The sequence below is a fragment of the Pseudophryne corroboree genome, chromosome 9, assembly GCF_028390025.1.
Source record: "Pseudophryne corroboree isolate aPseCor3 chromosome 9, aPseCor3.hap2, whole genome shotgun sequence".
In the NCBI taxonomy this organism is placed as follows: domain Eukaryota; kingdom Metazoa; phylum Chordata; class Amphibia; order Anura; family Myobatrachidae; genus Pseudophryne; species Pseudophryne corroboree.
Window position 1 is genome coordinate 185,080,361 of NC_086452.1, and position 24,910 is coordinate 185,105,270.

Consider the following 24,910-nt stretch of genomic DNA (forward strand, 5'->3'; position numbering starts at 1 on the left):
CACATCTGGAAACTTATGGCACACCCGTCGAATACTTTCTAAAAAAGCAACCTTTAATAAACAGGGTCTCATTCAGAATTAAATGTTTTCACTTTCTTTCCCCGTAGATTGGTCTTTTTCATCAATTCACAATGTGGGTCTCTCGGCAGCATTCTAATTACTTTTCAATTACCTACTAGCTACCAGGGGTTTCATACTCTGGGTTCCATGATCGTTTCCAGGGGTTTCATGGTGTTGGTGTCATTCCCCGTTGCCAGGGGTTTCATGCTCTGTGTGTCATGCTTGCTGCCAGGGGTTTTTATGCTCTGGGTGTCATGCTTATTGCCAGCGGTGTAATGCTCATTGGCACCAGTGTCCCTGCTATTACTGCCTCCCACCCATAGTTTCACAAAATGACGCAGTTGCATTGTGATGTCATGGTGCAACCACATCATTCCACGAAACGCCGCCCCCAGTAAGCGGAGTACTATGGGTGGGAAGATGGGATGCAGTCAGCAGGTGTCACAACAGAAGCCCCGTGCGATCAATAGAAAAGGCACTGGCTAACCCTACCCCTTTACCTTCCCCCTAACCCTACCCTTCCTACCTGAAGCCTAACCCCCCCCCACAGACTAACCCATAACTTCCCCCTTGTTCCTTACCCTAACACCACCTCCCACACACACAGCCTAACCCTAACCCTACCGGGCATATTTAACATTAGGGATTCTGGCTGTCGGTATTCCGGCATCGGGATTCTCAACGGTGTAAGGATTTTGGCGCTGGTGTTCTGACCACCGGCATAGTCAACGTCTGGATGCCAACTACATCCCGCTGATGCATCTTCTCCTATTTTATTTGCAGTGGATGGGATGCACAGCTGCTACCTGTGCAAATTTGGCCTCATCTCCTGTTTGCAGCTAATTCTGCATTGGTAGCATAATGCAATTTGTTTTCCCTGGCTCTTTATACGTTTGCTCTTAGATGGAAATAATGTTTAACTCTAAATCAGGACCACAGTGCAGAATGGCATTGCACATAATGGTGAAGAAATAGTAAAAGTAGACAACTGGAAAAAGGTACAAGATACACAGGGCCGGTTCCGGGGCTTCTTGCACCCCGGGCGGCATTAGGGGGCGTGGCTTCATACAGGGGGCGTGGTCAGTTACGCCCCCTGTACTGTAGTAGGATGTGCGGTGCGCGATGACGTCATCGCGCACAGCAAAGGTCCTCTCCACGAAGGAAAACTAGACGCTAAGCGTCTAGTTCCCTTCGTGGAGAGTACCTGTGCTAGTTCCCTTCGTGGAGAGGACCTGTGCTGTGCGGTGCGCGATGACGTCAACGCGCACCGCACATCATTACAGTTAAGGTCCTCCCAAGGAAGGGAAACTAGATGCGTAGCGTCTAGTTTCCCTTCACAGCGGGCAGCCCACAAAGGGAAACTAGACGCGTAGCGTCTAGTTTCCCTTCACAGCAGACAGCGGGACAGCGGGCAGCGGCAGCGGGGGGCACCACAGCAGAAGCGGATATTGCCATGATGCGGCGCCCTCCGGATGGCGCTGGCGCCCCGGGCAAAAGTCCTGCTTGCCCGTGGCAAGATCCGCTACAGAAGATACACTAGCACTCATGCTTGTCTCCCATAAATTATGTTAAGTCTTCTTTTTTGGAGTACTCTAGCCAAAACTTCTGTTTTTCAAGTGGAGTATACTCCATGACTAAGGAGAAGATTTACTAAGCAGTGATAAAGTGGAGAAGTGAGCCAGTGGAGAAGTTGCCCATGGCAACCAATCAGCTGCTCTGTATACTTTTATAGTATGCAAATTATAAATGTTACTTCAATGCTGATTGGTTGCCATGGGCAACTTCTCCACTGGCTTACTTCTCCACTTATCACTACTTAGCACATGTCCCACAAAGTCACATACAAATGACATTGAAATGTACATAGATATCTGTGTAGTAGAGTTTAACTTTTTAAAACCTGTGAGTGACAGTTTTTGTTAAAAAGAAAAATTGTATATGTAGGGGTCACTGACACCTGGTGTGCTGACATGCCATCCCGCACACTGAAAAAAGGTGTGCACTAATGGGAAGGGGGTGTGGTTTTCGTAGCCCGACCCCATTTTCATCACTCTAGGATGCTGTTCTGCCTCCGGAGACTTATCTGGCTGCACTGCGGCTGCTACACAGTAACAGAGTGCTACATGTAATATCACAGTGTACAGTCAGCATTTTGCCCCCCCCCCCCCCCGCTCCCCCTCTCATCTGCCTGCTTGCAGAGCTAAAGTGGGAGGAGTGATGATGCGATTCGCACTGAATCACATCATCATAGCCCCTCCCCCGCTTTACAATCTCAGCACTGAATAGCGGAGGCAGGGATAAAATCATGTCACCATGTCCCCACACTGCCCATCTACATACCTCCCAACATTTCACTTCAGTGAAGAGGGTCACTTTAGATATGAGCGCGCACGACTGCAGCAAAAAGGGGGCATAACCTATTCAAAAGGGGCATGGCTTTGCGGCGGTGCCGAGATCGCTGATCACGCCTCCCGTTTTTTGTCACTGAGGGGGCATGTCCAGTGCTCTGTGAGCTGCTGGCATGCTCCCTCTCCTCTGTCTCCATTGAATCAACGCTGTGCGCATGCGCTCAGCGTCTATTCAACGCTGCTCTGCTAAGCAGAGCAGTGATTGACAGGTGCCTCCCAACTGCCCCCCCCCCACCACTGGACACTGCGGCCCACGGGTGGGACAGCGGGACAGACCCCCAAAAATTGGACTGTCCCGCGAAAATCGGGACAGTTTGGAGGTATGCGTTGAGCTGACCTGACCGCCTTCTTTCTGGAGAGGGCAGACAGAAAGTCATCCAGTATGCTTTTACACCCCCCCCCCCCCTTTCCATCCCCCCCAGTGTGTAGTCCTTTAGTAAAAATAAAAAATGGAAGAAATTAATATTTTAATTCTCGCTTGGTAAAGCAAGTGTGTGGAATTTTAGCACAGATCGAAGATCCAACAGTACAGCATTGACTGCTCAGAAAATGTGCAAAAAAAAACAAACATGTTTGAAAGATAAAAATAGAACAGCTGCAAAAAGTTTTTACAGACAGTCTAGTCATTTTGCTACATAATACGTAAAACAAACTACCTCAAGCATTCATTGTTTGTATTCAGTACATTATAAAAACACAGAAAGTACAAAATCAGATTTAGTAGACCTGTCAAGATTAACATTTGAAGCATGAAAATTCTATTTTTATTTTCAATACATACCTCCCAACATGTCCCTCTCCAGGAGGGACAGAATGCTGTGCTTCTGGACTTTTTTTTCTTAATTTATTATTGTCTACACCTGTGTTGAGCAGGTTAATGGGTAAGAAAGGTATTTCAGCACAGGTGATGACAATCATAAATTAAGGAGGGAAGTCCAGGAGCAGAGCATTCTGTCCCTCCTGGAGAGGGTCATGTTGGGAGGTATGTTAATACACTATGCCAGAGGTCTACAAATGAGATGTACTCACGATGCCGGCGGACAGGATACCGCCGCTGGAAATGCTGACAGCTGGAATGCCAACTTACAGCGGCTATTCCCACTCGTGGGTGTCCACAACACCCACAGCATACTTGCCTACCTGACCCTCTCCATGAGGAAGAAAATGCTCTGTTCCTGATCTTTTCTTATCAATTAACTAGCTCACCACAGGTGATGGCAATCATACATTACCAGGAAAGTCCAGTAACGGAGCATTTTCTCCCTCATGGAGAGGGTCAGGTAGGCAAGTATGACCCACAGAGTGGGAATAGAACCTGTGGCGAGCGTTGCAAGCCACCGAGCCCGCAGCCTGGCAAGCGCAGTGAGCCCGCACCATGGCTTCGTTGCACTCCCACCTCCACCGGCATTCTGGCGGGCCGGGATCCCGGATGCCAGCATTCCATACCCAACATCCACAAACACGGTCCCCAAGGCACCCTTGGGGCTCAGGTTTAAAAGATATTCATTGCTGAGCACAGACGGTTAAATCAAATTGACTGAGGTACTAATTAAGTCACCTGTGGCCATGCATGGATATCCTTAAAATCTGGACTATTAGGGTGCCTTGAGTACTAAAGCTAGGTACACATTAGATGACTTACAAATGATGCATTGTCGTCAATGATTTCCACTGAGCTCCAAGACAAACAATATAGGGGCTAATTCAGGTTGGATCGCAAATCGCGATCCAACCAGAATTTTTACGATTACCCAGCGGGTGCATGCGCCTGCACTTTCTGTGGGGGGGCACAGAAAATGAGATCACCTGGTCGCGGGGCTGGAATGCTCTGCTCCTACACTTTCCTCTTACTGTATGATTACCGTCACCTGTGCTAAAACACCTTTCTTATCCATTAACCTGTTCAAAACAGGTGCTGGCAATCATACATTAAGAGAAAAGTCCAGAAGCAGAGCATTGTGTCCCTCCTGGAGAGGGTTGTGTTGGGCGGTATGTTGTGATCAAAGATTATACCCCCCAATTGGCACGCTTTGTAAAAGGTGCATATCCACTCCTAATACACCTGACATAATATAGGATGGTAATGTGTAATAATCAGAAGCAACTCAGTCTCTATCTATAAAGCTGAAATTAGCTGCTGCCTTCAGAAAATTATTCGATTCACAATGATGTGCTAAGTATCAGGCAATCTTTCTGTGCAGATTAGCATATTCATTGGAATGGAGAGCAAGGAAAGTGTTGTATTATCACATATTGGCTCAATAGCATGAAATAGGATATACTGTAGCTCGGAAGAATACATTATTTTGTTGCAGAAAATATTAGTTTAGAGAATTCCTCCTTTCTTTCTGTTAACTAGACAAATGAATCACAGACTTAGCACAGACTTTCTAATTGTAAACATAGGACCCTAGCCTAGCTATAACATTACCATAATCTCACTTACCTTGTGTAAATGTAGCTCTCACCTTTCTGCTGATGTTACCCAAGCAGCGATCACTTGTCTCTTTATTAGGCTGACACTTTCTTCTGGTTATAAAATGCTCCTCCTAACAGAAGGAACCTGGGGGCGTGTGAAACTCATTTACTACTCAGTTTCTTTAAGAACTGCTGCAGTCCCTAGTGGGGGAGATGTACTAAGCCTGAAAAGTGATAAATATCACTGTGATAAAGTACCAGCCAATCGGCTCCTAACTGCCATGTCACAGGCTGTGTTTGAAAAATGACATTTAGGAGCCGATTGGCTGGTACTTTATCACTGTGATATTTATCACTTTTCAGGCTTAGTACATCTGGCCCACTAGTATATCTTTGATACCCTTGTATTGTATATATTGATATAGTAATTAATAAGCCCACAGTGGGCTGCCTTTACTTCAAGTGGCAAATGTTTTAATTTCCTCTATGTACTGTAAAGCTGCAGATACAGTGTAAATAAAAGCATTGTTGCTATTTGAATTAAAGACCGCAATGATGTCCCTCTAATGTCAAATCTGAAGTTACAAGAAATATTGATGAACTTTTTCTTTTCTTACACATTTGTATACTGAGTGGCAACCACAAAAAATGCAAAGGTCCATATCATTTATTTTGCATATACCTGACTTGCAGGTTGTTTGCAAAGGTGAAACAACGTAAGGAAGGGACATGTACATTCTGTACATTACGTTACGGGCATGGTCATGTAAGCATGACTCACAGATGGATGTACAGTATCTGCAGAGTACATACCTCCCAACATGACCCTCTCCAGGAGGGACACAATGCTCTGCTCCTGGACTTTTTTCTTAATGTATGATTGCCAGCACCTGTTTTGAACAGGTGAATGGACAAGAAATGTGTTTCACCACAGATGATAGCAATCATAAATTAAGAGAGAAGTCCAGGAGCAGAGCATTGTGTCCCTTCCTGGAGAGGGTCATGTTAGGAGGTATGAGAGTAGGCTGTCAGTAGGCCATACTTGCCTACCTGACCCTTTCCATGAGGGAGAAAATGCTCTGTTCCTGAACTTTCCTGGTAATGTATGATTGTCATCACCTGTGTTGAAACACCTTTCATATCAATTTACTAGCACACCACAGGTGATGGCAATCATATGTAACACAAATATTTATTATGGATCGTTTAGCATTAAATTAATATATATATTTTATTGATAGTATTAGAAAGAATGTGTTGTTCATTTACAATCCAATATGTCTGAGGTTCATATAAATATATTGTGTTAGGGGAAATTGCATAATAACTATAATAGGTGTAAATTTATGAAATAGACATATATATCTATGTATATAGTATTAGTAAATAAGTGGAGCAGTTGTGCCATCTATTGTGACAGTGGTCAGCTGCCATACTTGCTTTAATATAAGTTATTGTGTGTACTTCAGGGTGAGCTCGAGACATTGTGAATAGCAATAGCCTGCAGGGCAGTAAAGGCGGCAAACAGGGTCCTTAGCCTTGGTCGCGTGCTGCGGGAGCAACAACCTGCAGGGCGGGAAGAGTTGGTCCACGAGCCAGGTTGAGGACTGACCGCGAGCTGCTGAGGGAAGCATACACTGGTTGGCGGTGACTGAGGATGGGGGACCAATGGAGGATGGCTGCGCGGCGTGAGTCAACCTGTCAGTGAGTATAAAGATAGCTCACCTGCGCTGGGAAGGGAGATGCTGATCCCCCTGTGAGTGCGCAAGTCGGAGCCCAGGGCGCTGCGGTATAGCAGTGAGCGGAGGCGGTTAGGGCTCAGGCGCTGTGGCCGGAACAGGGCAGTCCAGGCGGCACAGAGCGGAGGCAGCGGCGGCCGCTGGAAAGAAGTACCTGGCTGTGAGCTCCGAGTGCCGGGCGGAAGGGCGTTGGTGGTGCGGAGGCGAGGTTGACGGTCCCCTCCGGACGATCAGCGGCAGAAAGCGGTGTAACCCGGTAGGAGAACTCTGATGGCCAGTGACAGCTGAGGCAGCGGAGGAAGTGGCCGGCGCTATAGCAACGCTGGCTCTGATGACAGCCACATCTCCTTTCAGTTAGAGGAGGAGTCCCCAGTAAGCGGTGGGGGAGTGCCTGATGAGCTGGCGGAACAAAGAGTCGGGGGAGCATCATACAGCAGCGCTGACCAGTCGTGAGGGGCTGTAAGTGAAAACTGCCACCTACACTGCATTTAACACTTAATACTGCAGCTGTTTGAATACACATAGCTATGAAGCTTAGACTGCTATCTTAAACTGTAAATATATAATGAGCAGTAGCCTCAGTAACTGTCAGTTGGAAAATGCTCTGTGGAGTAGTGTGATAATATAGAAGACATTGATAATGTAGAAAAGTACTTTTAAGCTGTATAGTAATTCTGAATAATTTGAACTGCAACAGAGCCATACACTCAATATTATTAAGCTGCCTGTATCCCTCAGTATTCATCTACTATATGCAGAGGGGAGAGAAAGTGACTCTTGCAACACAGTGAATAGTTATTCTTAAATGTCGCATAGGTTATGTGCATATATACTTTAATTGAACTGTGTGGCCAGAATAGAAGACGTCACAGCCGTCACGGCACTGTCATAACCTTGTGGTAGTTAATAAGAACAGAGACTAGAAACAGCAAAAGAACTCAGTCAATATCTTGTGACTTCTGCATAACTACTTTATTGTTCAATAAATAGACTGCACTTCAAATGAATAAGAGAGAGATAATAACAAACGGACAGTTAAAGTATATTATATCGTTCTATCAGTAAACTGAGGGACTTGAAAGAACAGGAACATTGAACACATCTAGTGCCCTACATGTAATATTTCTTAAAAAGGATATTTGTCACAAGGGCAGTCCAAGTATAAATCCCGCAGGAATAGAGAAGATTTACTTATTGTGGAATACAATAGACTACAGCTTCCCTTTAGGGAAATATTACATTACAAAGTCGGATCTACAGCATTCCCAAGGAGTTCTTTATATAATAGTACAGCTTCAGTCACTCAATTGCAGGGAGATAAAGGAGCAATAGACAAATCCATTCATAGGATCTGTTACATATATTCTAAAAAGATACTTTTATATATCAGAGAAGGAAACTTATGTAGCAGTATACAAGGCAATAATTGTTGTATTGTACAAGCCTGACTACCTATTACATAATATTCTACTGGTTGAAAAGAAAAAGATGTGATTGTCAATGAATGGTGTAATATGTCATGCATAAATACATTTGTTTTATAAAATTTTATGGGCCCTATAGTGCACTATCCCTTGCATTAAGAGTACCCGGGTCACTCTAACACCTAAGGGTGTTGCTTTAAGAAGGTAAAGTTTTTTTTGTATTGCATGCGAACAATTCATGTATAGGTATTTGGGGAAATGTAGAAGTAGTATGGTATTCCTTTATTGACATGCAAAAGTTATTACTGCATACTATTAATATATCGTTCTAAAATATTAAACACAACATTATACTTACCATCTGTGTCTGTGAGCTGGAGTTGGGTCCCTAAATCCTGGAAGAGAGAACAGGTAAAATGTTAGTGCTGTGTGCAGTGGCGTAAGTCCGTCCCAGTTGCCCGGAGGCATGATAAATGTTGGTGCCCCCCTACATATACACACACATACTATATGTAGCTATCCGGCACTAAGGGTGAACAGTAGCAGCGTGCTCAGGTACCTTTCCCAATAGTAATATAGATACACATAGAAAGTGGACGCACTCCAAGTCAGTCATTACAATAAAACAGACACCAGCATACCATTATAGTACACCTACAGTGCTCCCTCACCCGCCAGCAGGTCTCGATGGAGATGCTTTGGCGCAGCAGTGTGCAGATAAAATTAGTGTTCACTGTAGGATTTTTTTAGGGCAGGGTGCTGATCCCGGGGAGGGGACATTTTTCCATTCGGGGGGGGGGGGGGCACATTTTTCATTCGGTAGGGCACATTTTTAAGTTAGATGGGCAAACAGGTACATGCTATAATGCTTGGTGCTCCCATTCCTATAGGCCAAAACATGGACAGTGTGCGCCGTAGGCGCGCAGCAAAAATTTAGGGGCGTTGTTTCGTGGGGAAGGGGCGTGGCCACATAATAGTGGCAATTCACATTACACCACACAGTAGTGCACCTAATACACATTGCACCATGTAGAACCTCCTATACACACTGCGACAGGTAGAGCACGTTATACATATTGCGCCAGATAGAGCACGTTATACACATTGCGCCAGGCAGAGCACTGAGACACACTGCACCAGGTAGAGAGCACTGAGGCACACTGCAGCAGGTAGAGAGCACTGAGGCACACTGCACCAGGTAGAGAGCACTGAGGCACACTGCACCAGGTAGAGAGCACTGAGGCACACTGCACCAGGTAGAGAGCACTGAGGCACACTACACCAGGTAGAGAGCACTGAGGCACACTGCACCAGGTAGAGAGCACTGAGATTGAAGTTTACAGCTGCAAAATACTTACAAGGTTAATTTAGCCCAGGGGGACTCTCATGTGCTTACCGGGTCCGGCGGCGCACGGCTGGGTCCGGCGGCGTGGCGGAGTCCGGCAGGCAGCAAACGGCGGGCGGCAGGGCACACAAAATCGGGCAGGGTGGGATTCAGCTGTCTAAAAAAGGGCCAGGGCACAGCGCCCTGTGAAAGACACCTAGCGTGAACACTAGATATATATATATAAAAAACACAAACGCCTCATTCACTTAAACACACACGTCTCTTTCACTTAAACACACGCCGCTTTCACACACACACACACACACACACACACACATATGCCTCCTTCACTTAAAAACACACACACGCCGCTTTCACACACACACACACGCCTCCTTCACTTAAAAACACACACACGCCGCTTTCACACACACACACATGCCTCCTTCACTTAAAAACACACACACACACACACACGCCGCTTTTACTTAAACACACACACACACCACTTTCACTTAAACACCCACACATGCCTTTCACTTACACACACATGCCTCTCACTTACACACACACATGCCTCTCACACACACACACACACACACACACACACACATTCAGAACGGACACCCCTCCATATATTTATAAGGTAGTGTGTACCCAGACCAGGTGTGTGCTCTGTACATAGTCCTGTAGAAATGCTCAAATGCCTCCTTTAAGACTTTCCTCTCACACACAAACACACCTCTCACACACATGCCTCTCACTTACACACACACACACACCTCTCACTTACACACACACACATGCCTCTCTCACACATGCCACTCACTTACACACACACATCACTGACTTACACACACACACACACACACACACACACACACATGCCTCTTTTACTTGAACGCACAACTTTCCTTAAAAACACACACACCTCACTTAAAAACAAGCACACACAAAACACAGTGCTTCCCCCCAAACCCCCCCAAATACACCTATCCCCCACCCCCCACACAGTGCCTACCTTTGCCTGTCATCAGGCTGACGGAGGAGCAGAGAGCTTCCCTCTGCTAGCTTGTAACTAGAAGGGCCCGGGAGGAGCTGCGCTCTGGAGCTCCCCCTAGCTGCAGCCAGTGCCAGCTCTCTGTAAATACAGGAGGCAGCTTCCGTGTCACTGACACAGCTCCTCCGTCTGCAATAGCAGTGAGCGGTCCTCAGGCAGCGGGAGACAGTGGAGGAGATGTGCCCCCTTGTGGTCAAGAGCCCGGCGGCAGGCGACTCCAATGCCTCCCACAGTTCCGCCACTAGCTGTGTGGTTTAATTAGGGGAGTGCACTTACACACATGGAATTAGGGAGGCTTACCCAGGCAAGCCTTAGTGAACAATTAGTCTGGGTGGAGGCATATTCAGTCATTAAGTAACCTATATACCTTGGTAGTTAAGGGAGGGTTACATTAGGAGGCACCGCGTGAGATTATTTTGTAAGATACTCAGGAGTAAGTGAAGCACAGTAACCAAAATGAATCAATATACAAGTAGTGAAGCATTTGATTGCTGCACAAGGAAGGGAGTGACTCCAGAAAGGAGTTTTGTATTATGTGGGGATCTCACAGACATTACCGAAGGAACAATTATGATAGAGATGTTATTTCTGTTTGGGGTAAAACAACCAAAGATTGCTGATAAGCGGTTTAAGGAAAGTGGAGAGTTGGGTGCTGTATTAATAACTACTAGTCAAGACTTAGAGTCTGAGTTGTTACCTAAGGTGGTGGCTGTGAGATCTAACCCTGAACGCAGGTGGAAAATTATATGGCCTGAAAAGGAAGGCAGTGAAAGAGCTGCTGAACCATTAATTGTGGGTGAAATGTCCTCTCCGGCTAGAGGAGATCTCTCTGCAGCTGGGGCAGAAGGTAGTCAATCACAGGGTACTGAGGAAAAGTTAGGGAATCAGTTAGAAGTTATAGCTGATAAAGTAGTACATCAATTAGAAAGATGGCATTATGAGGGTAGCTATAGGCGATTGAGGATTTTTTCAGGAATACTTCCTGTACCTACTGGTGAGGAACCTTATGAGGCCTGGAGGGAGGCAGCTATACCGCAGTCTGAGGAGTGGCATTGCCCCGATCATATAAAGAAACAAAGGATTGTAGAAAGTTTACGGGGACCTGCTATGGGAATCATTCAGGGCACTAGGAAAAGTAATCCTGAGGCCACTGTGGCTGACTACTTCCAGGCCTTAGAATACACATATGGGACATTAGAAGATGTATGTGATTTGGTTGCTAGATTCAACCATACTTATCAAGAGACAGGGGAGAAGTTGTCACAGTATGTGTATAGATTGGATAAAATAATACATAAAATTGTAGATAAAGGAGGATTATCCCCTGCTGAGGTTAATAGTAGTAGGTTAAAACAAGTAATTCGAGGAGCTTTAACGACTGACCCTGTGGCTCAGCGGTTGCGGTGTACTGCTTTATTATTGGGAAGCCCCACCCTTAATGATTTAATGAAGGAGATTACCCAGGAGGAAGCTTTAATCGCCAATAGGGAAAAAACCCATGCCAAAGCCGTAAAAGTAGTGGTACCCTCCCCTGAGGCTCAAGGGTCAAGGGATGACAAGTTACTTACGTTGGTAGAAGAACAAAATAAAAAAATGGACCAGCTTATTCTAGCTCTAAACCAAAGGGTGGCACCTTCCAATGTAGCTTCCCGTAATTCTACTAGGGGGATTAACAACGGTAGGGGAAATTTTAGGAGAGGTGGAGATTTTACATCAAGAGGGTGTTTCTGATGCGGACAGCTAGGGCATAGGGCAGTGAACTGTCCCTTTGGCTGGGGTACCTCTGGAGCGGGAACTAATGGTCAGTTAGATAATGCTTCCATTCAGGGAAACGACAGTGGGAGGCTGGCGGGCCCCTCGCCGTCTCCAAGAAATTAGATGTAAATTCAATGGGGAGTGCCCAGTGGAGTAGTTCAATCCCTGATGGTATGATAGGACCTGCTCCACGTGTGGTCGTTAAGTTGAATGGACATCCCTGCCCTGTTTTGTTAGACAGTGGGTCTCAGGTGTCCATTATATTTGAGCACTGGTATAGACACTATCTCTCTAATGTTCCTATTATGCCCTTGGAAGGATTGGTAATCTGGGGGCTAAGTGACCAGAAATACCCACATTTGGGTTATGTACTAGTTAACATAGAGTTTCCAGAGGAATTCATGGGTGTGTCAGAACCATTACCTCTCATTGCTCTGGTATGCCCAGAGTCCCCAAGAGATAAGACTGTGATGCCGGTGATTGTGGGAACTAATGCTCACTTATTCAAAGTCCTCAGTGATTGGTGTTTAAAAATGAATGGGGAGGTCACTGCTGTTAATATGTTGACTCACCATATGAACTCCCAGGAAGGAGAGTCTGGGCACAGAGAGTCCTCTTTGGCTCGGGTATGTCTCTGGATGATTTAATTCCATGTTTCCAGGGGAGTGACATTGGGTTGGCAGAACGAGATACCTTATGTAAGGAATTGGTGAAACGGCAGCATGTTTTCTCTCTTGGGGAATGGGATTTGGGTAAAGCTGCAGGCGTGAAACACTATATTAAGCCAACTGATGAGACTCCATTCAGGGAGAGGTCACGCCGCCTTGCTCCTGCGGATTTTGAGGATGTTAGGCAGCATCTTCGAACTTTGCTGGAAACTGAAGTTATTCAACATTCAGAGAGTCCATATGCCTCCCCTATCGTAGTGGCTCGTAAAAAGAATGGCAATATCAGAATGTGTATTGATTACCGGACGCTTAACCAACGCACTGTGCCAGATTAATACACTGTTCCTAGGATAGAGGAGGCATTGGACTGTCTGCAGGGGAGTCAGTGGTTCACAGTGCTGGATCTACGGTTTGGGTATTACCAAATACCTATGAGTTCCCATGACAGAGAGAAAACTGCATTTATCTGCCCTTTAGGCTTCTTTGAATTCTTGAAGATGCCTCAGGGTATTAAGGGTGCACCGGCTACCTTCCAGCGGACAATGGAACAAACGGTGGGTGATATGAATTACCGTGAGGTATTGGTTTACCTTGATGATATCATTGTATTTGGGTCCTCTCTGCAGGAACATAACCATCGTCTGCTTAAAGTACTTGACAGGTTACTTAAAAAAGGACTAAAGCTTTCTATAGATAAATGTAAGCTCTGTCAGCCCTCTGTTACTTATTTGGGACATGTGGTGAGCCGACGTGGTATTTCCACTGACCCCACTAAAGTGGAAGCTGTGAACAGGTGGCCCAGACCCACAAAGCTGAAGGAGTTAAGATCTTTCCTGGGGTTTTGTGGGTATTACCGCCGTTTTGTGCCCTATTATTCTGTGATATGTCGCCCGCTTACTGAATTGACTAGGGGGTATCCACCTGTTGGCAAAACCTCATTGGTCAAATCGTGTAAAAAGGAGTGCTATTTTAAACCGTCTGCGGAATTTGGGGATAGATGGACAAGCAAGTGTGAAGAGGCCTTCCTCAAGTTAAAATGGAGTCTTACTAATGCCCCTGTGTTGGCATATGCTGATCCCACAATGCCCTATGTGATACATGTGGATGCGTCATTTGATGGTCTAGGAGCAGTGTTGTACCAAACTCATGAAGGAAAATTACAACCTATATCTTATATCAGTCGAGGATTGTCCAATAGTGAAAGGAGATATCCCGTACACAAACTGGAATACCTTGCTCTTAAATGGGCTGTGGCTGATAGATTTCATGAGTACTTATATGGGGCAAGCTTTGAGGTGTTCACTGACAATAACCCCCTGACATATGTGCTTACCACTGCTAAATTAGATGCCACAGGGCACAGGTGGTTATCTGCACTGTCTATATATGATTTTAAAATTAAATATCGCCCAGGCATCAATAACATAGATGCAGATTCTTTATCTAGGTTAACAAGAATTGAGAGGGAATCAGATAGGTCAGATTGGATTGAAGTTCCTGCAACCACCCTTAAGGGATTGTGCTTTAACATACAGTGCGTATGGGCAGAAATTGGGGAATGCATCAGTGCCCTTGGAGCCTCTGACAAGGCGTTACCCCTGGCTTACTGTTGGTTAAGCCAATTAGAGTTAGGGGACTTACCCCGCATAGGTCAGGAAAAAATCCGCATGGATCAACGGAGTGATTCCGATATCTCTGTTGTTATACTCTGTTTTGAGTCTGGTTGTGCTGAATGTGATGTAAGCTCTATGACGCCTGCATCCAAGTTGTTGCTGAGGCATATAAAGCAAATGGTTGTGAAGAATGGTATACTATACCGTAAATTGGTTAAATCGAATGGAAAAATAAAGTTTCAATTGGTTGTTCCACAATGCTATAGGGCAACTATTTTAAATTCATTACATGATCAGCATGGTCATCTCGGGGTGGATAAAACAGCAGGATTGATCACTGACCGTTTTTACTGGCCATTTATGGAGCAGGATATTGAGAATTACTGTAAAACCTGTGGCAGTTGTGTTTTGAGGAAGTCTCTTCCCACCAAGTCTTCTCCCCTTGTGACTCTCAATAGCCATGGTCCTATGGATCTAGTATGTATTGATTATTTATCATTAGAAACATCACCAGGGAAAGAATGTAACATTCTTGTAGTAACGGATCACTTCACCCGTTACGCTCAGGCTTATGTAACCCCTGACCAGAAGGCCGTTAAATATTAACATATCCGGAATTAGGTAAACCTTCATATTTACCTCAAATAATTCACCCGAGTATAGTACTCGGGTATAGTAGTATAGTACTGATGTTAACATAAGTAGGTATCCTTGTAGTGAGACTAGGATTTCAGAGGATATAGTGCATAGCTATAGGCCATCCAGGGAACGGAAACCTCCCTTAATATTAACATATCCAGAATTAGGTAAACCTTCATATTTACCTCAAATAATTCACCCGAGTATAGTACTTACCTGGCCTTACTTCGGGTATGGGAAGGGGGAGGATATTTGGTGATCTGACAAATTGGGAAGGAGAGATATACAGATCACCAGGGGGAGAGTGTAACACGAATATTTATTATGGATCGTTTAGCATTAAATTAATATATATATTTTATTGATAGTATTAGAAAGAATGTGTTGTTCATTTACAATCCAATATGTCTGAGGTTCATATAAATATATTGTGTTAGGAGAAATTGCATAATAACTATAATAGGTGTAAATATATGAAATAGATATATCTATATCTATGTATATAGTATTAGTAAATAAGTGGAGCAGTTGTGCCATCTATTGTGACAGTGGTCAGCTGCCATACTTGCTTTAATATAAGTTATTGTGTGTACTTCAGGGTGAGCTCGAGACATTGTGAATAGCAATAGCCTGCAGGGCAGTAAAGGCGGCAAACAGGGTCCTTAGCCTTGGTCGCGTGCTGCGGGAGCAACAACCTGCAGGGCGGGAAGAGTTGGTCCACGAGCCAGGTTGAGGACTGACCGCGAGCTGCTGAGGGAAGCATACACTGGTTGGCGGTGACTGAGGATGGGGGACCAATGGAGGACGGCTGCGCGGCGTGAGTCAACCTGTCAATGAGTATAAAGATAGCTCACCTGCGCTGGGAAGGGAGATGCTGATCCTCCTGTGAGTGCGCACGTCGGAGCCCAGGGCGCTGCGGTATAGCAGTGAGCGGAGGCGGTTAGGGCTCAGGCGCTGTGGCCGGAACAGGGCAGTCCAGGCGGCACAGAGCGGAGGCAGCGGCGGCCGCTGGAAAGAAGTACCTGGCTGTGAGCTCCGAGTGCCGGGCGGAAGGGCGTTGGTGGTGCGGAGGCGAGGTTGACGGTCCCCTCCGGACGATCAGCGGCAGAAAGCGGTGTAACCCGGTAGGAGAACTCTGACGGCCAGTGACAGCTGAGGCAGCAGAGGAAGTGGCCGGCGCTATAGCAACGCTGGCTTTGATGACAGCCACATCTCCTTTCAGTTAGAGGAGGAGTCCCCAGTAAGCGGTGGGGGAGTGCCTGATGAGCTGGCGAAACAAAGAGTCGGGGGAGCATCATACAGCAGCGCTGACCAGTCGTGAGGGGCTGTAAGTGAAAACTGCCACCTACACTGCATTTAACACTTAATACTGCAGCTGTTTGAATACACATAGCTATGAAGCTTAGACTGCTATCTTAAACTGTAAATATATAATGAGCAGTAGCCTCAGTAACTGTCAGTTGGAAAATGCTCTGTGGAGTAGTGTGATAATATAGAAGACATTGATAATGTAGAAAAGTACTTTTAAGCTGTATAGTAATTCTGAATAATTTGAACTGCAACAGAGCCATACACTCAATATTATTAAGCTGCCTGTATCCCTCAGTATTCATCTACTATATGCAGAGGGGAGAGAAAGTGACTCTTGCAACACAGTGAATAGTTATTCTTAAATGTCGCATAGGTTATGTGCATATATACTTTAATCGAACTGTGTGGCCAGAATAGAAGACGTCACAGCCGTCACGGCACTGTCATAACCTTGTGGTAGTTAATAAGAACAGAGACTAGAAACAGCAAAAGAACTCAGTCAATATCTTGTGACTTCTGCATAACTACTTTATTGTTCAATAAATAGACTGCACTTCAAATGAATAAGAGAGAGATAATAACAAACGGACAGTTAAAGTATATTATATCGTTCTATCAGTAAACTGAGGGACTTGAAAGAACAGGAACATTGAACACATCTAGTGCCCTACATGTAATATTTCTTAAAAAGGATATTTGTCACAAGGGCAGTCCAAGTATAAATCCCGCAGGAATAGAGAAGATTTACTTATTGTGGAATACAATAGACTACAGCTTCCCTTTAGGGAAATATTACATTACAAAGTCGGATCTACAGCATTCCCAAGGAGTTCTTTATATAATAGTACAGCTTCAGTCACTCAATTGCAGGGAGACAAATCCATTCATAGGATCTGTTACATATATTCTAAAAAGATACTTTTATATATCAGAGAAGGAAACTTATGTAGCAGTATACAAGGCAATAATTGTTGTATAGTACAAGCCTGACTACCTATTACATAATATTCTACTGGTTGAAAAGAAAAAGATGTGATTGTCAATGAATGGTGTAATATGTCATGCATAAATACATTTGTTTTATAAAATTTTATGGGCCCTATAGTGCACTATCCCTTGCATTAAGAGTACCCGGGTCACTCTAACACCTAAGGGTGTTGCTTTAAGAAGGTAAAGTTTTTTTTGTATTGCATGCGAACAATTCATGTATAGGTATTTGGGGAAATGTAGAAGTAGTATGGTATTCCTTTATTGACATGCAAAAGTTATTACTGCATACTATTAATATATCGTTCTAAAATATTAAACACAACATTATACTTACCATCTGTGTCTGTGAGCTGGAGTTTGGTCCCTAAATCCTGGAAGAAAGAACAGGTAAAACGTTAGTGCTGTGTGCAGTGGCGTAAGTTCGTCCCAGTCGCCCGGAGGCATGATAAATGTTGGTGCCCCCCTACATATACACACACATACTATATGTAGCTATCCGGCACTAAGGGTGAACAGTAGCAGCGTGCTCAGGTACCTTTCCCAATAGTAATATAGATACACATAGAAAGTGGACGCACTCCAAGTCAGTCATTACAATAAAACAGACACCAGCATACCATTATAGTACACCTACAGTGCTCCCTCACCCGCCAACAGGTCTCGATGGAGATGCTTTGGCGCAGCAGTGTGCAGATAAAATTAGTGTTCACTGTAGGATTTTTTTAGGGCAGGGTGCTGATCCCGGGGAGGGGACATTTTTCCATTCGGGGGGGGGGGCACATTTTTCATTCGGTAGGGCACATTTTTAAGTTAGATGGGCAAACAGGTACATGCTATAATGCTTGGTGCTCCCATTCCTATAGGCCAAAACATGGACAGTGTGCGCCGTAGGCGCGCAGCAAAAATTTAGGGGCGTTGTTTCGTGGGGAAGGGGCGTGGCCACATAATAGTGGCAATTCACATTACACCACACAGTAGTGCACCTAATACACATTGCACCATGTAGAACCTCCTATACACACTGCGACAGGTAGAGCACGTTATACATATTGCGCCAGATAGAGCACGTTATACACATTGCGCCAGGCAGAGCACTGAGACACACTGCACCAGGTAGAGAGCACTGAGGCACACTGCACCAGGTAGAGAGCACTGAGGCACACTGCACCAGGTAGAGAGCACTGAGGCACACTGCACCAGGTAGAGAGCACTGAGGCACACTGCACCAGGTAGAGAGCACTGAGGCACACTACACCAGGTAGAGAGCACTGAGGCACACTGCACCAGGTAGAGAGCACTGAGATTGAAGTTTACAGCTGCAAAATACTTACAAGGTTAATTTAGCCCAGGGGGACTCTCATGTGCTTACCGGGTCCGGCGGCGCACGACTGGGTCCGGCGGCGTGGCGGAGTCCGGCAGGCAGCAAACGGCGGGCGGCAGGGCACACAAAAACGGGCAGGGTGGGATTCAGCTGTCTAAAAAAGGGCCAGGGCACAGCGCCCTGTGAAAGACACCTAGCGTGAACACTAGATATATATATATAAAAAACACAAACGCCTCATTCACTTAAACACACACGTCTCTTTCACTTAAACACACGCCGCTTTCACACACACACACACACACACACATATGCCTCCTTCACTTAAAAACACACACACGCCGCTTTCACACACACACACATGCCTCCTTCACTTAAAAACACACACACGCCGCTTTTACTTAAACACACACACACCACTTTCACTTAAACACCCACACATGCCTTTCACTTACACACACATGCCTCTCACTTACACACACACATGCCTCACACACACACACACACACACACACACACACACATTCAGAACGGACACCCCTCCATATATTTATAAGGTAGTGTGTACCCAGACCAGGTGTGTGCTCTGTACATAGTCCTGTAGAAATGCTCAAATGCCTCCTTTAAGACTTTCCTCTCACACACAAACACACCTCTCACACACATGCCTCTCACTTACACACACACACACGCCTCTCACTTACACACACACACACACACACACATGCCTATCTCACACATGCCACTCACTTACACACACACATCACTGACTTACACACACACACACACACACACACACATGCCTCTTTTACTTGAACGCACAACTTTCCTTAAAAACACACACACCTCACTTAAAAACAAGCACACACAAAACACAGTGCTTCCCCCCAAACCCCCCCAAATACACCTATCCCCCACCCCCCACACAGTGCCTACCTTTGCCTATCATCAGGCTGACGGAGGAGCAGAGAGCTTCCGTCGGCTAGCTTGTAACTAGAAGGGCCCGGGAGGAGCTGCGCTCTGGAGCTCCCCCTAGCTGCAGCCAGTGCCAGGTTTCTGTAAATACAGGAGTCAGCTTCCGTGTCACTGACACAGCTCCTCCGTCTGCAATAGCAGTGAGCGGTCCTCAGGCAGCGGGAGACAGTGGAGGAGATGTGCCCCCTTGTGGTCAAGAGCCCGGCGGCAGGCGACTCCAATGCCTCCCACAGTTCCGCCACTAGCTGTGTGGTTTAATTAGGGGAGTGCACTTACACACAGGGAATTAGGGAGGCTTACCCAGGCAAGCCTTAGTGAACAATTAGTCTGGGTGGAGGCATATTTAGTCATTAAGTAACCTATATACCTTGGTAGTTAAGGGAGGGTTACATTTGGAGGCACCGCGTGAGATTATTTTGTAAGATACTCAGGAGTAAGTGAAGCACAGTAACCAAAATGAATCAATATACAAGTAGTGAAGCATTTGATTGCTGCACAAGGAAGGGAGTGACTCCAGAAAGGAGTTTTGTATTATGTGGGGATCTCACAGACATCACCGAAGGAACAATTATGATAGAGATGTTATTTCTGTTTGGGGTAAAACAACCAAAGATTGCTGATAAGCGGTTTAAGGAAAGTGGAGAGTTGGGTGCTGTATTAATAACTACTAGTCAAGACTTAGAGTCTGAGTTGTTACCTAAGGTGGTGGCTGTGAGATCTAACCCTGAACGCAGGTGGAAAATTATATGGCCTGAAAAGGAAGGCAGTGAAAGAGCTGCTGAACCATTAATTGTGGGTGAAATGTCCTCTCCGACTAGAGGAGATCTCTCTGCAGCTGGGGGAGAAGGTAGTCAATCACAGGGTACTGAGGAAAAGTTAGGGAATCAGTTAGAAGTTATAGCTGATAAAGTAGTACATCAATTAGAAAGATGGCATTATGAGGGTAGCTATAGGCGATTGAGGATTTTTTCAGGAATACTTCCTGTACCTACTGGTGAGGAACCTTATGAGGCCTGGAGGGAGGCAGCTATACAGCAGTCTGAGGAGTGGCATTGCCCCGATCATATAAAGAAACAAAGGATTGTAGAAAGTTTACGGGGACCTGCTATGGGAATCATTCAGGCCACTAGGAAAAGTAATCCTGAAGCCACTGTGGCTGACTACTTCCAGGCCTTAGAATACACATATGGGACATTAGAAGACGTAGGTGATTTGGTTTCTAGATTCAACCATACTTATCAAGAGACAGGGGAGAAGTTGTCACAGTATGTGTATAGATTGGATAAAATAATACATAAAATTGTAGATAAAGGAGGATTATCCCCTGCTGAGGTTAATAGTAGTAGGTTAAAACAAGTAATTCGAGGAGCTTTAACGACTGACCCTGTGGCTCAGCGGTTGCGGTGTACTGCTTTATTATTGGGAAGCCCCACCCTTAATGATTTAATGAAGGAGATTACCCAGAAGGAAGCTTTAATCGCCAATAGGGAAAAAACCCATGCCAAAGCCGTAAAAGTAGTGGTACCCTCCCCTGAGGCTCAAGGGTCAAGGGATGACAAGTTACTTACGTTGGTAGAAGAACAAAATAAAAAAATGGACCAGCTTATTCTTGCTCTAAACCAAAGGGTGGCACCTTCCAATGTAGCTTCCCGTAATTCTACTAGGGGGATTAACAACGGTAGGGGAAATTTTAGGAGAGGTGGAGATTTTACATCAAGAGGGTGTTTCTGATGCGGACAGCTAGGGCATAGGGCAGTGAACTGTCCCTTTGGCTGGGGTACCTCTGGAGCGGGAACTAATGGTCAGTTAGATAATGCTTCCATTCAGGGAAACGACAGTGGGAGGCTGGCGGGCCCCTCGCCGTCTCCAAGAAATTAGATGTTAATTCAATGGGGAGTGCCTAGTGGAGTAGTTCAATCCCTGATGGTATGATAGGACCTGCTCCACGTGTGGTCGTTAAGTTGAATGGACATCCCTGCCCTGTTTTGTTAGACAGTGGGTCTCAGGTGTCCATTATATTTGAGCACTGGTATAGACACTATCTCTCTAATGTTCCTATTCAGGGAGAGGTCACGCCGCCTTGCTCCTGCGGATTTTGAGGATGTTAGGCAGCATCTTCGAACTTTGCTGGAAACTGAAGTTATTCAACATTCAGAGAGTCCATATGCCTCCCCTATCGTAGTGGCTCGTAAAAAGAATGGCAATATCAGAATGTGTATTGATTACCGGACGCTTAACTAACGCACTGTGCCAGATTAATACACTGTTCCTAGGATAGAGGAGGCATTGGACTGTCTGCAGGGGAGTCAGTGGTTCACAGTGCTGGATCTACGGTTTGGGTATTACCAAATACCTATGAGTTCCCATGACAGAGAGAAAACTGCATTTATCTGCCCTTTAGGCTTCTTTGAATTCTTGAAGATGCCTCAGGGTATTAAGGGTGCACCGGCTACCTTCCAGCGGACAATGGAACAAACGGTGGGTGATATGAATTACCGTGAGGTATTGGTTTACCTTGATGATATCATTGTATTTGGGTCCTCTCTGCAGGAACATAACCATCGTCTGCTTAAAGTACTTGACAGGTTACTTAAAAAAGGACTAAAGCTTTCTATAGATAAATGTAAGCTCTGTCAGCCCTCTGTTACTTATTTGGGACATGTGGTGAGCCGACGTGGTATTTCCACTGACCCCACTAAAGTGGAAGCTGTGAACAGGTGGCCCAGACCCACAAAGCTGAAGGAGTTAAGATCTTTCCTGGGGTTTTGTGGGTATTACCGCCGTTTTGTGCCCTATTATTCTGTGATATGTCGCCCGCTTACTGAATTGACTAGGGGGTATCCACCTGTTGGCAAAACCTCATTGGTCAAATCGTGTAAAAAGGAGGGCTATTTTAAACCGTCTGCGGAATTTGGGGATAGATGGACAAGCAAGTGTGAAGAGGCCTTCCTCAAGTTAAAATGGAGTCTTACTAATGCCCCTGTGTTGGCATATGCTGATCCCACAATGCCCTATGTGATACATGTGGATGCGTCATTTGATGGTCTAGGAGCAGTGTTGTACCAAACTCATGAAGGAAAATTACAACCTATATCTTATATCAGTCGAGGATTGTCCAATAGTGAAAGGAGATATCCCGTACACAAACTGGAATACCTTGCTCTTAAATGGGCTGTGGCTGATAGATTTCATGAGTACTTATATGGGGCAAGCTTTGAGGTGTTCACTGACAATAACCCCCTGACATATGTGCTTACCACTGCTAAATTAGATGCCACAGGGCACAGGTGGTTATCTGCACTGTCTATATATGATTTTAAAATTAAATATCGCCCAGGCATCAATAACATAGATGCAGATTCTTTATCTAGGTTAACAAGAATTGAGAGGGAATCAGATAGGTCAGATTGGATTGAAGTTCCTGCAACCACCCTTAAGGGATTGTGCTTTAACATACAGTGCGTATGGGCAGAAATTGGGGAATGCATCAGTGCCCTTGGAGCCTCTGACAAGGCGTTACCCCTGGCTTACTGTTGGTTAAGCCAATTAGAGTTAGGGGACTTACCCCGCATAGGTCAGGAAAAAATCCGCATGGATCAACGGAGTGATTCCGATATCTCTGTTGTTATACTCTGTTTTGAGTCTGGTTGTGCTGAATGTGATGTAAGCTCTATGACGCCTGCATCCAAGTTGTTGCTGAGGCATATAAAGCAATTGGTTGTGAAGAATGGTATACTATACCGTAAATTGGTTAAATCGAATGGAAAAATAAAGTTTCAATTGGTTGTTCCACAATGCTATAGGGCAACTATTTTAAATTCATTACATGATCAGCATGGTCATCTCGGGGTGGATAAAACAGCAGGATTGATCACTGACCGTTTTTACTGGCCATTTATGGAGCAGGATATTGAGAATTACTGTAAAACCTGTGGCAGTTGTGTTTTGAGGAAGTCTCTTCCCACCAAGTCTTCTCCCCTTGTGACTCTCAATAGCCATGGTCCTATGGATCTAGTATGTATTGATTATTTATCATTAGAAACATCACCAGGGAAAGAATGTAACATTCTTGTAGTAACGGATCACTTCACCCGTTACGCTCAGGCTTATGTTACCCCTGACCAGAAGGCCGTTACTGTAGCTAAAACCCTATGGGAACGGTTCTTTGTCCACTATGGCTTACCAGCTAGATTGCACTCTGACCAGGGGCGTGATTTTGAAGGAAAAATTATTCATGAACTTTGTCTGTGCTGTGGGATTAAGAAATCTAGAACTACTCCTTATCATCCGCAGGGTAACCCACAGCCTGAGCGTTTTAATCGTACCTTGCTCAATATGATGGGTACGCTGGATCCAAGGGGCAGAACACAATGGAATAAGAAAATATGTCATTTGGTTCATGCCTACAACTGCACTAAGAATGAATCCACTGGGTACTCCCCATATGAATTGATGTTTGGGCGGGAAGCCCGACTGCCCATAGATGTTTCATTAGGTCTTCCCTCCCGGGATGCAAATGGGCAAACTCATTCCCAATATATAATTAAATTACGAAGAGAGCTTAGAGATGCACATAAATTAGCGCAGGAAGCTTCCAGAAAAGCAGGGGCTAAGAACAAGATTAGATATGACCTGCAAGTAAAAGAAAATGTATTGAGAATAGGGGATCGAGTGCTAATACAGCAACTAGGACTTCCCAGATGACAAAAATTAGCTTATCGATGGAGGTCTAATACATATGTGGTAATAGACCAACTACCCAACATACCAGTTTATAAACTAAGGTCAAAGTCGGGGGAGGGACCAGTTCTTACATACCACCGACAGCATCTTTTGCCTATAGCACAAAATCTTCGTCTCCCTGACGTTGATGAAGATGAGCCACACTTAAAATCTAATTGGAAAAACGGTAGTAGATTACGATCTTCTCAAAGTCAATGCCAATCCCCAGAAATTTCAGTAGGTCATAATGAGGATGCTGAGGACAGGGAGCACGGCCCAGGATATTTCTATTATAATGGGGATACTGATAGTTCCGTTCCCTGGTTCTCCGATTGTACCACACCTCATGTGTTTAATGAGAGTTCCCCAGAAAATGATTGTAATATAACCGTCAATATTAATAATGAGGACGGTGGGTTGGAATCTGAGAAAGGACTTACATCAGAAGGTAGTATAGGTGATACTGATGTTAACATAAGT

General features: G+C 45.1%; 3 protein-coding genes across 6 annotated transcripts in view; 2 read left to right on the forward strand and 1 right to left on the reverse strand.

Moving 5' to 3' along the window:
• The window catches only part of LOC134957824 (dimethylaniline monooxygenase [N-oxide-forming] 2-like), a 118,519-nt gene extending 110,092 nt beyond the window's left edge, over positions 1–8,427 (reverse strand). For 2 of the 4 annotated variants that reach the window (XM_063940020.1, XM_063940017.1), the window contains exon 1: positions 8,408–8,427. In XM_063940020.1, the coding sequence (XP_063796090.1) occupies positions 8,408–8,410 (3 nt within the window). In that variant the 5' untranslated portion in view covers positions 8,411–8,427. Of the gene's footprint in view, positions 1–3,249; positions 3,334–4,914; positions 5,085–8,407 lie in introns of those variants that run through there. The other 2 variants (XM_063940018.1, XM_063940019.1) reach the window with 2 other exon arrangements.
• Positions 8,428–10,892: 2,465 nt separating this feature from the next.
• On the forward strand, positions 10,893–12,167 carry LOC134958771 (paraneoplastic antigen Ma1 homolog). The gene has a single exon (XM_063941506.1). It carries the CDS (start codon positions 10,893–10,895, stop codon positions 12,165–12,167), a length of 1,275 nt encoding a protein of 424 aa, XP_063797576.1.
• Positions 12,168–20,164: 7,997 nt separating this feature from the next.
• LOC134958773 (paraneoplastic antigen Ma1 homolog) lies at positions 20,165–21,439 on the forward strand. The gene has a single exon (XM_063941507.1). It carries the CDS (start codon positions 20,165–20,167, stop codon positions 21,437–21,439), a length of 1,275 nt encoding a protein of 424 aa, XP_063797577.1.
• The last annotated feature ends 3,471 nt before the right edge of the window (positions 21,440–24,910 follow it).

Coding starts and splice junctions, on each gene's coding strand:
- LOC134958771 (XM_063941506.1), top strand. CDS start 10,893: ATGAATCAATATACAAGTAGTGAAGCATTTGATTGCTGCACAAGGAAG.
- LOC134958773 (XM_063941507.1), top strand. CDS start 20,165: ATGAATCAATATACAAGTAGTGAAGCATTTGATTGCTGCACAAGGAAG.